We start from the raw sequence: 16,432 nt of genomic DNA, 5'->3' as shown, positions 1-16,432 counted from the left end.
CTGTATGTTTTATTTCAAACTTATTTACAATTGTGTTTCAAACAAATGTTTCTTTATACTAAACTGTTTTATCAAACCCATGCCTTCAAACCGTTTTATAGATTGACATCAAGTCGATCTTTTATTAGATAATAATTATGATCAAAGGTTTTACAAAACTTATTTTATGCTTTTATATTATAAATTGCATGCCTCTATATGTATAGTTATAAGTAACGTTTAAAAGACTTAGGAAGGCTATCCACCCTGTTTCCTTTTCCTCGATTTGGATGTGGTCTGGTGGGATATCGGGTACTCGTCCGAAGGTCGTTTAAATATTAGTTATATATCATGTGTACATATATAGTCATAAAAGGTCTTTCCAGTTCATCCAATGCCCTTGGGTAGCAAGGGTATACATCCATGTTCATACGTACCGGTTAGATTACTAGTAAACTACCATATGGGTAGTTTAGGAAGATACTAGAACTATTACTAGAACGCGATATCACACAATGAGTCAGTTTACTCATGAGCCAATACTTTCTAGAACATTACAGTACATTACTATACTTGCTAGATAGAGAGAGCCATTACAGCTAGAGCATTACAGTACATTACTATACATGCTAGATAGAGAGAGAATACACATTACAGCTAGCACAAGTAGAACATTACAGTACATTACTATACTATTACATGATCACACTTACATGAGTACAATTACATAATCACACTTACATGAGTACAATTACATGATCACACTTACATGAGTACGCTTACATATACATAGAACAGACGTCACTAGGTGCTATAGCATGGAACCAGTTCAGGATCTAACTATACCGATGAATCACAACACAATTGTGATAGTTATATCGAGTATACATGATCATAGTAATGTGGATGCTCACGGCTTGCATACATGCAAGGGTCGTGGGTAGGTCCCAAAATCCCTTTGACAAGGGAGCGTATAGCCTGGAATCTAGACATCACATTATCCCTTAAATAAGGCAGTTGAGTACCAATGTAGCTATTTATTACAAATGCTACAGTACTTAGAAGAATTACCCTAGACTTAAGGTAATTGGTACGGTTGTAGTTCGGCACTACACCATAGTACTATTTCATTTTCCCATTAGATTCACTTCGTGAATATTCACACGACGCACGGTAATGTAGAAACTATCTTTTTGGTTAATGATAGTCAGACTTGGGAAAATACACACTCTTTCAAGAGACACACACAAACACTAGTTGCCTTGGTAGAAGGCTACATATAGATCAGTTAAGTCTTGGTAGAAGACTCCCTGTTATAATAGGAGTCATAGGGATTTCTAGAGTTTTTCCAAACGTTTACAGTTGTTTTACAAACATTTTCATACTTACGATTCATATACATTTTCAATACTTACAAATTCTTACATACAAATTAAGACACTAAAATACTTATGATCTCACCAGCTTCAAAGCTGATACTCGCTTTCAAAATTACTTGTATCCTCAGGTCAATTATAGACAAGTACCGATGCAAGGTTTAGAGAAGATGGAGCTCGTTCAAGACTCATCTTTCATTTTGATTTATGTTTTAGTGTTTATCAAAAATTGACAGAACACACTTGTATAATAATTATATTATTAATGCAATGGATGATGTTGTTGCTTGTTTACTACTCATTAGCCGTTTTACCAAACAGTTTCCTTCAAATGTTTTTCATAAACACTTTATGTGTTTAAAACTCCTTATTACACTATACATTTTACTCTGTATGTTTTATTTCAAACTTATTTACAATTGTGTTTCAAACAAATGTTTCTTTATACTAAACTGTTTTATCAAACCCATGCCTTCAAACCGTTTTATAGATTGACATCAAGTCGATCTTTTATTAGATAATAATTATGATCAAAGGTTTTACAAAACTTATTTTATGCTTTTATATTATAAATTGCATGCCTCTATATGTATAGTTATAAGTAACGTTTAAAAGACTTAGGAAGGCTATCCACCCTGTTTCCTTTTCCTCGATTTGGATGTGGTCTGGTGGGATATCGGGTACTCGTCCGAAGGTCGTTTAAATATTAGTTATATATCATGTGTACATATATAGTCATAAAAGGTCTTTCCAGTTCATCCAATGCCCTTGGGTAGCAAGGGTATACATCCATGTTCATACGTACCGGTTAGATTACTAGTAAACTACCATATGGGTAGTTTAGGAAGATACTAGAACTATTACTAGAACGCGATATCACACAATGAGTCAGTTTACTCATGAGCCAATACTTTCTAGAACATTACAGTACATTACTATACTTGCTAGATAGAGAGAGCCATTACAGCTAGAGCATTACAGTACATTACTATACATGCTAGATAGAGAGAGAATACACATTACAGCTAGCACAAGTAGAACATTACAGTACATTACTATACTATTACATGATCACACTTACATGAGTACAATTACATAATCACACTTACATGAGTACAATTACATGATCACACTTACATGAGTACGCTTACATATACATAGAACAGACGTCACTAGGTGCTATAGCATGGAACCAGTTCAGGATCTAACTATACCGATGAATCACAACACAATTGTGATAGTTATATCGAGTATACATGATCATAGTAATGTGGATGCTCACGGCTTGCATACATGCAAGGGTCGTGGGTAGGTCCCAAAATCCCTTTGACAGGGGAGCGTATAGCCTGGGATCTAGACATCACATTATCCCTCAAATAAGGCAGTTGAGTACCGATGTAGTTATTTATTACAAATGCTACAGTACTTAGAAGAATTACCCTAGACTTAAGGTAATTGGTACGGTTGTAGTTCGGCACTACACCATAGTACTATTTCATTTTCCCATTAGATTCACTTCGTGAATATTCACACGACGCACGGTAATGTAGAAACTATCTTTTTGGTTAATGATGGTCAGACTTGGGAAAATACACACTCTTTCAAGAGACACACACAAACACTAGATGCCTTGGTAGAAGGCTACATATAGATCAGTTAAGTCTTGGTAGAAGACTCCCTGTTATAATAGGAGTCATAGGGATTTCTAGAGTTTTTCCAAACGTTTACAGTTGTTTTACAAACATTTTCATACTTACGATTCATATACATTTTCAATACTTACAAATTCTTACATACAAATTAAGACACTAAAATACTTATGATCTCACCAGCTTCAAAGGTGATACTCGCTTTCAAAATTACTTGTATCCTCAGGTCAATTATAGACAAGTACCGATGCAAGGTTTAGAGAAGATGGAGCTCGTTCAAGACTCATCTTTCATTTTGATTTATGTTTTAGTGTTTATCAAAAATTGACAGAACACACTTGTATAATAATTATATTATTAATGCAATGGATGATGTTGTTGCTTGTTTACTACTCATTAGCCGTTTTACCAAACAGTTTCCTTCAAATGTTTTTCATAAACACTTTATGTGTTTAAAACTCCTTATTACAGTGTACATTTTATTCTGTATGTTTTATTTCAAACTTATTTACAATTGTGTTTCAAACAAATGTTTCTTTATACTAAACTGTTTTATCAAACCCATGCCTTCAAACCGTTTTATAGATTGACATCAAGTCGATCTTTTATTAGATAATAATTATGATCAAAGGTTTTACAAAACTTATTTTATGCTTTCATATTATAAATTGCATGCCTCTATATGTATAGTTATAAGTAACGTTTAAAAGACTTAGGAAGGCTATCCACCCTGTTTCCTTTTCCTCGATTTGGATGTGGTCTGGTGGGATATCGGGTACTCGTCCGAAGGTCGTTTAAATATTAGTTATATATCATGTGTACATATATAGTCATAAAAGGTCTTTCCAGTTCATCCAATGCCCTTGGGTAGCAAGGGTATACATCCATGTTCATACGTACCGGTTAGATTACTAGTAAACTACCATATGGGTAGTTTAGGAAGATACTAGAACTATTACTAGAACGCGATATCACACAATGAGTCAGTTTACTCATGAGCCAATACTTTCTAGAACATTACAGTACATTACTATACTTGCTAGATAGAGAGAGCCATTACAGCTAGAGCATTACAGTACATTACTATACATGCTAGATAGAGAGAGAATACACATTACAGCTAGCACAAGTAGAACATTACAGTACATTACTATATTATTACATGACCACACTTACATGAGTACAATTACATAATCACACTTACATGAGTACAATTACATGATCACACTTACATGAGTACGCTTACATATACATAGAACAGACGTCAGTAGGTGCTATAGCATGGAACCAGTTCAGGATCTAACTATACCGATGAATCACAACACAATTGTGATAGTTATATCGAGTATACATGATCATAGTAATGTGGATGCTCACGGCTTGCATACATGCAAGGGTCGTGGGTAGGTCCCAAAATCCCTTTGACAGGGGAGCGTATAGCCTGGGATCTAGACATCACATTATCCCTCAAATAAGGCAGTTGAGTACCGATGTAGTTATTTATTACAAATGCTACAGTACTTAGAAGAATTACCCTAGACTTAAGGTAATTGGTACGGTTGTAGTTCGGCACTACACCATAGTACTATTTCATTTTCCCATTAGATTCACTTCGTGAATATTCACACGACGCACGGTAATGTAGAAACTATCTTTTTGGTTAATGATGGTCAGACTTGGGAAAATACACACTCTTTCAAGAGACACACACAAACACTAGATGCCTTGGTAGAAGGCTACATATAGATCAGTTAAGTCTTGGTAGAAGACTCCCTGTTATAATAGGAGTCATAGGGATTTCTAGAGTTTTTCCAAACGTTTACAGTTGTTTTACAAACATTTTCATACTTACGATTCATATACATTTTCAATACTTACAAATTCTTACATACAAATTAAGACACTAAAATACTTATGATCTCACCAGCTTCAAAGGTGATACTCGCTTTCAAAATTACTTGTATCCTCAGGTCAATTATAGACAAGTACCGATGCAAGGTTTAGAGAAGATGGAGCTCGTTCAAGACTCATCTTTCATTTTGATTTATGTTTTAGTGTTTATCAAAAATTGACAGAACACACTTGTATAATAATTATATTATTAATGCAATGGATGATGTTGTTGCTTGTTTACTACTCATTAGCCGTTTTACCAAACAGTTTCCTTCAAATGTTTTTCATAAACACTTTATGTGTTTAAAACTCCTTATTACAGTGTACATTTTATTCTGTATGTTTTATTTCAAACTTATTTACAATTGTGTTTCAAACAAATGTTTCTTTATACTAAACTGTTTTATCAAACCCATGCCTTCAAACCGTTTTATAGATTGACATCAAGTCGATCTTTTATTAGATAATAATTATGATCAAAGGTTTTACAAAACTTATTTTATGCTTTCATATTATAAATTGCATGCCTCTATATGTATAGTTATAAGTAACGTTTAAAAGACTTAGGAAGGCTATCCACCCTGTTTCCTTTTCCTCGATTTGGATGTGGTCTGGTGGGATATCGGGTACTCGTCCGAAGGTCGTTTAAATATTAGTTATATATCATGTGTACATATATAGTCATAAAAGGTCTTTCCAGTTCATCCAATGCCCTTGGGTAGCAAGGGTATACATCCATGTTCATACGTACCGGTTAGATTACTAGTAAACTACCATATGGGTAGTTTAGGAAGATACTAGAACTATTACTAGAACGCGATATCACACAATGAGTCAGTTTACTCATGAGCCAATACTTTCTAGAACATTACAGTACATTACTATACTTGCTAGATAGAGAGAGCCATTACAGCTAGAGCATTACAGTACATTACTATACATGCTAGATAGAGAGAGAATACACATTACAGCTAGCACAAGTAGAACATTACAGTACATTACTATATTATTACATGACCACACTTACATGAGTACAATTACATAATCACACTTACATGAGTACAATTACATGATCACACTTACATGAGTACGCTTACATATACATAGAACAGACGTCAGTAGGTGCTATAGCATGGAACCAGTTCAGGATCTAACTATACCGATGAATCACAACACAATTGTGATAGTTATATCGAGTATACATGATCATAGTAATGTGGATGCTCACGGCTTGCATACATGCAAGGGTCGTGGGTAGGTCCCAAAATCCCTTTGACAGGGGAGCGTATAGCCTGGGATCTAGACATCACATTATCCCTCAAATAAGGCAGTTGAGTACCGATGTAGTTATTTATTACAAATGCTACAGTACTTAGAAGAATTACCCTAGACTTAAGGTAATTGGTACGGTTGTAGTTCGGCACTACACCATAGTACTATTTCATTTTCCCATTAGATTCACTTCGTGAATATTCACACGACGCACGGTAATGTAGAAACTATCTTTTTGGTTAATGATGGTCAGACTTGGGAAAATACACACTCTTTCAAGAGACACACACAAACACTAGATGCCTTGGTAGAAGGCTACATATAGATCAGTTAAGTCTTGGTAGAAGACTCCCTGTTATAATAGGAGTCATAGGGATTTCTAGAGTTTTTCCAAACGTTTACAGTTGTTTTACAAACATTTTCATACTTACGATTCATATACATTTTCAATACTTACAAATTCTTACATACAAATTAAGACACTAAAATACTTATGATCTCACCAGCTTCAAAGGTGATACTCGCTTTCAAAATTACTTGTATCCTCAGGTCAATTATAGACAAGTACCGATGCAAGGTTTAGAGAAGATGGAGCTCGTTCAAGACTCATCTTTCATTTTGATTTATGTTTTAGTGTTTATCAAAAATTGACAGAACACGCTTGTATAATAATTATATTATTAATGCAATGGATGATGTTGTTGCTTGTTTACTACTCATTAGCCGTTTTACCAAACAGTTTCCTTCAAATGTTTTTCATAAACACTTTATGTGTTTAAAACTCCTTATTACAGTGTACATTTTATTCTGTATGTTTTATTTCAAACTTATTTACAATTGTGTTTCAAACAAATGTTTCTTTATACTAAACTGTTTTATCAAACCCATGCCTTCAAACCGTTTTATAGATTGACATCAAGTCGATCTTTTATTAGATAATAATTATGATCAAAGGTTTTACAAAACTTATTTTATGCTTTTATATTATAAATTGCATGCCTCTATATGTATAGTTATAAGTAACGTTTAAAAGACTTAGGAAGGCTATCCACCCTGTTTCCTTTTCCTCGATTTGGATGTGGTCTGGTGGGATATCGGGTACTCGTCCGAAGGTCGTTTAAATATTAGTTATATATCATGTGTACATATATAGTCATAAAAGGTCTTTCCAGTTCATCCAATGCCCTTGGGTAGCAAGGGTATACATCCATGTTCATACGTACCGGTTAGATTACTAGTAAACTACCATATGGGTAGTTTAGGAAGATACTAGAACTATTACTAGAACGCGATATCACACAATGAGTCAGTTTACTCATGAGCCAATACTTTCTAGAACATTACAGTACATTACTATACTTGCTAGATAGAGAGAGCCATTACAGCTAGAGCATTACAGTACATTACTATACATGCTAGATAGAGAGAGAATACACATTACAGCTAGCACAAGTAGAACATTACAGTACATTACTATACTATTACATGATCACACTTACATGAGTACAATTACATAATCACACTTACATGAGTACAATTACATGATCACACTTACATGAGTACGCTTACATATACATAGAACAGACGTCACTAGGTGCTATAGCATGGAACCAGTTCAGGATCTAACTATACCGATGAATCACAACACAATTGTGATAGTTATATCGAGTATACATGATCATAGTAATGTGGATGCTCACGGCTTGCATACATGCAAGGGTCGTGGGTAGGTCCCAAAATCCCTTTGACAGGGGAGCGTATAGCCTGGGATCTACACATCACATTATCCCTCAAATAAGGCAGTTGAGTACCGATGTAGTTATTTATTACAAATGCTACAGTACTTAGAAGAATTACCCTAGACTTAAGGTAATTGGTACGGTTGTAGTTCGGCACTACACCATAATACTATTTCATTTTCCCATTAGATTCACTTCGTGAATATTCACACGACGCACGGTAATGTAGAAACTATCTTTTTGGTTAATGATAGTCAGACTTGGGAAAATACACACTCTTTCAGGAGACACACACAAACACTAGATGCCTTGGTAGAAGGCTACATATAGATCAGTTAAGTCTTGGTAGAAGACTCCCTGTTATAATAGGAGTCATAGGGATTTCTAGAGTTTTTCCAAACGTTTACAGTTGTTTTACAAACATTTTCATACTTACGATTCATATACATTTTCAATACTTACAAATTCTTACATACAAATTAAGACACTAAAATACTTATGATCTCACCAGCTTCAAAGCTGATACTCGCTTTCAAAATTACTTGTATCCTCAGGTCAATTATAGACAAGTACCGATGCAAGGTTTAGAGAAGATGGAGCTCGTTCAAGACTCATCTTTCATTTTGATTTATGTTTTAGTGTTTATCAAAAATTGACAGAACACACTTGTATAATAATTATATTATTAATGCAATGGATGATGTTGTTGCTTGTTTACTACTTTTCATTGTTGTGATACTGTATATGACGTCCTCCGCCCCTGAACGATTCCGCTGTTCTTGTTTTTGGGGTGTGACATGTTCCTAGTGTGATACGTTAACAATTTTGGTTTAAATTTCGTTAGTTTTGGTTTTGAGTTGTTTGATGTTTATTTTAGTTTGGGTTTTATTACAGGTTTCAAGACTGATTTTGATTTTAAGTCAAAGGTGACCGGTGGTGTTTTCCCTTTTTGTATATGAACAAATCGATTCTAAAAGTGGTATGTACAGAGGTGGGGAACTGCTGGTAAATGAAGGTGAAAGAATAGGGTGATGTGTCTGATGGTAGGTGCAATAATGATTTCGAGGTTGGTGGTTGTCGATCATACAAAGGGGTGAGAAGTGGTAGATTGGTGACTGATTGTTGCGAATGACATGGATGAGGTTCGATCTAAAAGGTGAAAAGAGGGGCGACGGTAGCTAGAAAATACAACCATGATATTTTTAGGTTGCAGAGAGAGAGATGCCCTTTTATTTATTTGTTTTAACAATGATATTTAACTAAAAAAATATTTAAAAAATAAAAAAAACAAATTAAGAGGGCATATTAGTTTTTTAAAGTTTATCAAAGACCAATTTCAACTTAAAAGCAACACCAATCCAAAAAAAATTTAAACCAAAAAACAAAAAAATATGTATACGTAAGACATATTTTGGCATATTTGTCTAATAACACTAAAAAGATATTGGATTGTTTTGACTCAAAAAATCAGCCCGCGAATATAGATACCTACGCTCAGCCCAATGAATTCGTCAACAAAACCCTCTGTACTCTGTAGGGCTTTTTATCTTCTAAAACTACAAGTACGCCACTTCTCAAATATCTTCCCCTTCAGCTAGGGTTTTTCCCAATATCACCACTAATTTTCTCTTGATGCTCACATACGCCCACTCTCACTATTATTCCGCCGTTAATTGATTGAGTCGATTAATGGACGCTAAGCACAACCTATAGGTTCCGTGTTGTTTGCCCCCGATAGTTTTTGGTTTCTGAAGTTTCAACATTTTTTAGTGTGGTGAAAAAATGGCAACAACGAATCCGTTTGATCTTTTGGGCGATGATGATAACGATGACCCCAGTCAGCTCATAGCTAAGCTACCTGCAATGGCACCGTCCATCAAGAAATCTCCGGCTGGTGTTGCGGCTGCTAAGCCGGCAGCCAAGCTTCCGTCCAAGCCGCTTCCTCCTGCCCAGGCTGGTAAATTTATCTATTTTTTTTTTTTTTTTTTTGGTTTACATCTATTTGCAAATGTGCACGGGTTCCGTCGTATGATATTTTGTGTGAATGCGCAAGCGTGCACTCAGTTTAAGTGCCACTTTTTTTGAAGGATCTCAGATATACCATGTTTGTGTTGTTGAATTATTGTATCAGTCAATTTTTTATCAATGAACCATAGTGACGTTTAACATGGTTATTCCACAACGGATGCACAAAATGTAGTAAAAATTTTGTTTTGCAACAACTAATGTGCTTTTGATGTTGTATAAAAGCACCTATAATTTTAAAACTGAAGCGAGCCACCGTGTTTCTTTAATCTTTAAGTAAAGTTTGTATTATTAAGATGTATATTTTGATGATGCAAATGCCTGGATGGGTGGTGCTGATATTGATATATGGAGTGTTCTTGAGACGAGTGAGAATGACATATATTATTAATATTGTGTAACTTTCATGGTAAAAAACAAGTCATATAATTGTCTGTAGCTGCACATGCACCGTTTGCTGGAATTTGAGCATAGAATATATATATATATATATATATATATACACACACACATGGTGTTTTAAGTTGTTACATGGATTGTATTGAACATTGTTGATGTTTTGAGGTGTAGTGCAAGAGGCGAGGAACGGTGGTCAGAGAGGGGGGCGTTTTGGTGGACGTGGGTTTAATCGTGATTTTGGCAACAATGAGAACTCTAATGGAACTAACAATGGAGGATACAGCAGACCTTCAGAAGATGGAGATGTTGACAAGTCTGAAAGACGAGGAGGAGGAGGGTATAATGGTCCACGTGGCGGATACCGTGGTGGTCGTCGGGGTGGCTATACAAATGGGGGGGATGTTGAAGGGGAACGCCCTCGGAGGGTGTTTGAACGCCGCAGCGGAACTGGTCGTGGGTTAGTACTTGTACTTGTGTCTGATTTCATTGAATTGTTTATTATGTCATCATACTTGATAACTCTATCCAAGTATAGCTATGCCATTGAAATATACAATAAACACAATTTTCTATGTTTTTTTGTAAAGTAAAAGGCGGTGATAAGAAAAAAATGATATGCATGCCTTAGTTAGAAAAAGATCTCAAGTATACTTCTTTAATTGAAAGAAATGAAAGTAGGATGCTATAATATGCAAATTAATGCTTTGTCTTGAATTTATCCCTTAAAAGGTGAAGTCTTTCTGTTTCTGAGAGGCTGGTTTTTCTATTATTTAGTAATATCTTTCTGATTATGCTATTTATTTGATATGCAGTAATGGGTTTAAGCGTGAAGGTGCTGGTCGTGGCAATTGGGGAACTGCAACCGATGAGGTTGCCTTGTAAGTGCTCAAAGTTTATTTAGCTCTCAGAGCCCCACTTTTATGAGCTGAATAAGTGCACCTCATTTTTTTGGGTTTTGTGTTTCTAAGAAAACCACAATTTTAGGGTTGGTTTGGTATAGTATTGCAAAACTGAAAATTAAAACCTAAATGCGACGTTTCTTTCAACATTGATGAGCTACTTAATTAATAATCTAAGGCACACTTTACTTCATTGTGTTATATTCAAGTCTCCAGAATCTTTGTTTCTGTTATATGTTGCAATCTTCAATAGATATTTTCTTCATTCTTTCATGGATTTTATGTTCAATGAGTTGACTTGTCTGGTTGCGTTTTTAATTATAGGGAGCCTGAAGAAGCTATGGTTGAAGGTGAAAAGAAGGTGGACTCTGAGAAGCCAGCTGTTCAGGAAGAATCAGTTGATGCCAATAAGGAGAATCCTGTTAATGAGACGGAGGAGAAAGAGCCTGAGGAGAAGGTGATGTCTCTTTATTATTATTATTATTATTATTATTATTATTATTATTATTATTTGCATTTCTCTCCTTCTTTAGTTCTGATTTGTTTGCTTTTTCTATTAAGTAAAAAAGAAACGAATACAACACATTTTTTCTTTATTGCTAAAAAGAAAAAGAACCTTATATTAGTTGTAATAATAATTTCTGTCTGTGAGTGTGAGCACCCCAGTTTGATTGTTTCTTAATATTAGATTCTTCTTTTAATCCAAACATTACCTTCTTGTTTCTTTTTCTTGGCGGTGGTATAATTGCATCTGTTGTACTTTGTAATATTAATATGTTAGTTTAACATGAAATTGGCAGATAGATAATCATGATTCATGTGGTCAATTACATTTATGTAAAGAGTTGGGAGATTCTTTCATGTGGCCAATTAAATTACTTTTATGTAAAGAGTTGGGAGTTATGGCTTTACTTTCTCATCTAAGTTCTTTTTTTGTATTAAGTCTAAAGGAAACTTTTAAGATTTTTTCGGTGAACAGGAAATGACACTGGAAGAGTATGAGAAGGTTCTAGAGGAGAAGAGAAAAGCATTGCTAGCACTCAAGTCTGAAGAGAGAAAGGTTGGATTGGACAAAGATCTAGCAAAAATGCAGTTGCTATCCAACAAAAAGAGTGAAGAGGACATATTTGTTAAATTGGTAAAATCCCTTCACTAGTGGAAGAATATATATGAATTTTTCTTTTAGTTTCTGTATTCATATTTATTTATTTGTTGCAAGCAGGGTTCTGAGAAGGATAAGCGCAAAGAGGCAGACAAGGAAGACAGAGCTAGAAAGGCAAGTTCATTTGATCTCAGATTTCATCTTTTACTCATTGTGACAACATTTTACTTTTTATCATAATTTATAAAATAATTAAAATTTTGTTATTTTTCATTGAATTATATATTTTAGCATCCTAATTTAGTTTTTAGGGATAATGTCACTGTAGCACAATAAACTTTTGTCATTTTTCCGATTTGGTCACTAATTTTTTTTTTGCGCAATAGATCCTTAAAGTGTCATTTTACCTGTTAAATAGGGGAGTCTTGTAAATTACTTCCGGTTTCACCGGTTATTTGGTCATGTGACTTTTTTCAAAATTAAAAAATCAAGTCTTTAAAGGACATGTCTTTTCTTTTTCCCCTAAATCTAAACAAGAATACGTCTTCTTCCCGATTCCCACCACCACAAAAATCAACCAGCGATTTTGCAGAGATTGTGCTTGCTTCTGCGTTTGTATCCTTTACCCCAAGCAAATAGAGATCGATCCCACTCTTTCGTTTCCTTCTGTCGATTGCAGCTTCTGGTATTGATTTTAGGTATCAATCAAAGAACGAAACCTCCTACTAGTAATCGATCACAGGCACCCTCATTCATTGTATTCTTCACAAATTTTCTGTATATGTGCGTGAATCCTCAGCACCAAGGAATCAAATCCCCCTTTCTTCTCGGTATCAAAATTTAAGTGGTTGATAATGGTGATGGTGACTCATATATTTCATCGATTCCAGAAATCAGTCATCATGTATCGACCCAGGAGGTTACACCGGATAAAGAAAGTTGGACTTACCAGATAAAGGAGCAGTAGTTGGCGTCAGCGATAGGAAGTATGGAGCAAAGATCGGAGAAGGGTCACAACTCTTCTCTCTGATGAACGTTTTGAAGGAGTGTGTCTGGGAAACGAGCCTAACGATGTGAACGAGGGTATTCCTGTTATGGAATTTTCCTAATCCTTCGCATAAATAATTACTTGGGGATGAAATTTGTTTAGGGATTTCTTAGTTAACATTGAGCGGTGATATAGATTATCAGAGAGTGTGATGGTTGTGTGTAATAGAATCTCAACATGAGTCTTTCTCATGCCTACATCTGTCCGACCGGTCTGTTCATAATGCTCCTGTTGGGAGGTGAAAGACACAGCGGAAGATAAGGAACTCGAATAGGCAAAGTATTTAAGTAGTTTCATAGAGGAAGATGAAGAGCTCGAATAATGTTTTTTAGATTCGTTTTAGATCAGGTGCTTTTTCTGAAATTCTTTTGAAGCTTAGAACTTTTTCTGGTTTGGTGTTTATTTTGGTCTATTCAAGTGATCATGTTGGGAGGTGGACAATGGATGGGTGATGGGAGGCGGACGATAGTGGTAGTGGTGGGAGTTGGATTTGTTACTGTTTTCTTCATCACCAAGATCTACAAACAAAGCAAAATCCATTGCTGAGGTTTTCATCTACAGGTTCATGACTATAAGGAAAGGTTGCAATGGGTTTGGCCATGGTAAAGGAGATAGTGGTGGGCTGGTGGCTGACTGCAAAGTTCCAATGGGGGGGGGGGTTGGACATTAAAAAGTAAGATGTTATCTATGTAGAATATATGACGTGGCTACATAAAATAATTATTAATGCCATATCAGCATTTTTACTGGGTTACCTGCTAAATTCGAGTAAAATGGCTTATTTAACAGGTAAAATGACACTTTAGGGATCTATTGTGCAAAAAAAAAAGTTTAGTGACCAAATCGGGAAAATGACAAAAGTTTATTGTGCTACAGTGACGTTATCCCTAATTTTTATGTACTACAACACTGTTCTTTGAAAAATCTACGCAATGTGTTCCAAATGCAAAAGCAAATATTTCTGCTATAAGTGGGTAGAATTTATTGTTTCTAATTAAGAAACTTCAAAATACAATGTCTTAATATTTAAGAAATTGAAAATGCATTGCTGTTGTGAAATTGAGTATTTGAAGCCTGCTGAAGTGAAAATGTATACTTAAATTGGTGTTCTTTTCAATGTACTATTATTTTTTCCTAACTATAAAACCTTGGCTGTAATAGATGGAATGAAATTATGATATTATTTATGATACACAAAAAAAGGCAAGCATGCAGCTCTTTTATCATTTAACCCAACATTTTGAACAGGTTGATATTATTATTATTATTATTTTGAGATTTTCTAAGCTTGAAAAATCTTGATAAATTATAGCAATCTTTTCTAAATACAAAGCAATGCTAATGATTGCTGTAACATTAGGATGATATTTATATGCAATTGTTTTTATTTTGACAGTCACTAAGCATCAATGAGTTTTTAAAACCGAGTGAAGGGGAAAAGTACCACAATCCAGGTTCAGGTGGACGTGGTAGGGGCCGCGGGCGTGGTGGTGTGTCCAGAGGCGGTGGAAACCGGATGATGGATGTGGCGGCTCCTGCCATTGAGGATGTTGGTCAGTTCCCATCATTGAGTGTCAAGTAAGAGGAGGAGAGTCTTTGCAAGAATATATTTATTTCCTGCTGCTCTTAAAAAAACTTAAAATGGTTTTTATGTTTCACGTGTGTAAATTGTTTAGTTATTGGTCTTCTTGGGTTTGTGTCTTGGATCACATCTGGTGGTGCCGGTGGCATTTCTTACCATTTGAGGATACGATTTTTATTTATAGCCTTGAATATTTTGAGTTTTTGCTCAATGCTCATTTTTGAATTATTAGAGTCAATATATTCCTTTTTCTTATTTATTTGTCTCTAAATTTTGACGTCTGTAATATGTGTTTTGTCAATAGATCCCTCTTCTTTGCAGTCATGGCAAAGTTAGATCATCAACCTAAACATTTTGTCACAAGTTTTCATCAAAATATATGGGGGTATGAGTTTTTTTGAAAAAGGTTTTGCTAGATTGACTTAAAGCTGGTTTTTTTTTAATTGGTCCCACTTAAAGTTTTTTTTTTTGTTTTTTGTTTTTTTTTGTTTTGTTTTTTGTTTTTTTTTGTTTTTTTTTTTAATAATTGGAATGCAATACACATCGACTGACCCAATTATTCATCACCATACTTGGTCTCACTTGAAGTTTTTTATATATTAATTTGAGAAATGACAATAAACATTTATCAAATATATTAACAACTTGCCAGCAGTATTAAATAATAGCCTTTTTACAAAATAAAATGAAAAATGTCATTGTAGCACAATGTGCGGTGTTTTGTCCAATTTGACTAGGCCTGTCGAAAAAACCCGAAACCCGTTCTACCTACCCGACCCGTTCCGAATTCGGGTAGAATTGGTCGGGTAGAACGGATAACGGGTATGAACATTCGGGTAATAGGTTAACCCGATAATAATATAGGTCGGGTTTTAGGTATGAATATTTATTTTCGGGTATACCCGAATACCTGAATTTGTTTTTTAAAATAATACCAAATATACAATGCAGTCACGTACGCACGCTTGAAATAAAACAAAACCCTTTGTTTCCTTCTTATGAAGGACGGCTCGACAGTCGACGCAAACTTGCAAAGGGAATACGACGTTGAAGCTGAAGTCCTGAACCGTCATCACAATTCTCAGATTCTTATTATCGCACAGAATTGAATTAAAAAAGTACATAACATATTATAATGATTTATATTTTGCTATTATATATGTATTTGTCAACTGTATAGAGTATTTTCCTATCAAATTCTTTATTAAACCAACCAACATGTAAAAATAAAAAAATAAAAATAAAAAAAGATCAATAAGTGTCATTTAAGAAATTTTCGAGTATACCCGATAATTATCCGACCCGACCTCAAACCCGAAAACCCGAATTACAATATAGGTCGGGTATCTGGTATTATTTTCTTAACCCCTTCTACCCGAAGCCCGAAAAATTTACCCGTTTGACACCCCTAAATTTGACCATTTATGTTTTTTTTGGTCCAATTTGACCATCTAACTTAACTTTTACTG

At 34.8% G+C, this 16,432-nt stretch overlaps 1 protein-coding gene across 1 annotated transcript; it reads left to right on the top strand.

The window, feature by feature from the left end:
* The first annotated feature begins 9,455 nt into the window (after positions 1-9,455).
* Positions 9,456-15,218, top strand: LOC111893949 (RGG repeats nuclear RNA binding protein A). The gene is made up of 7 exons (XM_023890025.3): positions 9,456-9,865; positions 10,504-10,789; positions 11,145-11,210; positions 11,556-11,688; positions 12,211-12,369; positions 12,454-12,507; positions 14,778-15,218. The coding sequence occupies exons 1-7, from the start codon at positions 9,691-9,693 to the stop codon at positions 14,961-14,963; spliced, it is 1,059 nt and encodes a 352-aa protein (XP_023745793.1). The 5' UTR covers positions 9,456-9,690; the 3' UTR covers positions 14,964-15,218.
* The last annotated feature ends 1,214 nt before the right edge of the window (positions 15,219-16,432 follow it).

This window comes from Lactuca sativa, chromosome 6 (genome assembly GCF_002870075.4).
Source record: "Lactuca sativa cultivar Salinas chromosome 6, Lsat_Salinas_v11, whole genome shotgun sequence".
Taxonomy (NCBI): Eukaryota; Viridiplantae; Streptophyta; class Magnoliopsida; order Asterales; family Asteraceae; genus Lactuca; species Lactuca sativa.
The sequence above is the reverse complement of the archived record's forward strand: the minus strand, read 5'-3'. Positions and strand labels throughout refer to the sequence as shown.

What these genes read in the sequence shown, in the direction of transcription:
- LOC111893949 (XM_023890025.3), top strand. Translation starts at nt 9,691, where the DNA reads ATGGCAACAACGAATCCGTTTGATCTTTTGGGCGATGATGATAACGAT. An exon ending in GCTTCCTCCTGCCCAGGCTG is followed by an intron (nt 9,866 to 10,503) that starts GTAAATTTATCT and finishes TTTGAGGTGTAG; the next exon opens with TGCAAGAGGCGAGGAACGGT. An exon ending in GCAACCGATGAGGTTGCCTT is followed by an intron (nt 11,211 to 11,555) that starts GTAAGTGCTCAA and finishes TTTTAATTATAG; the next exon opens with GGAGCCTGAAGAAGCTATGG.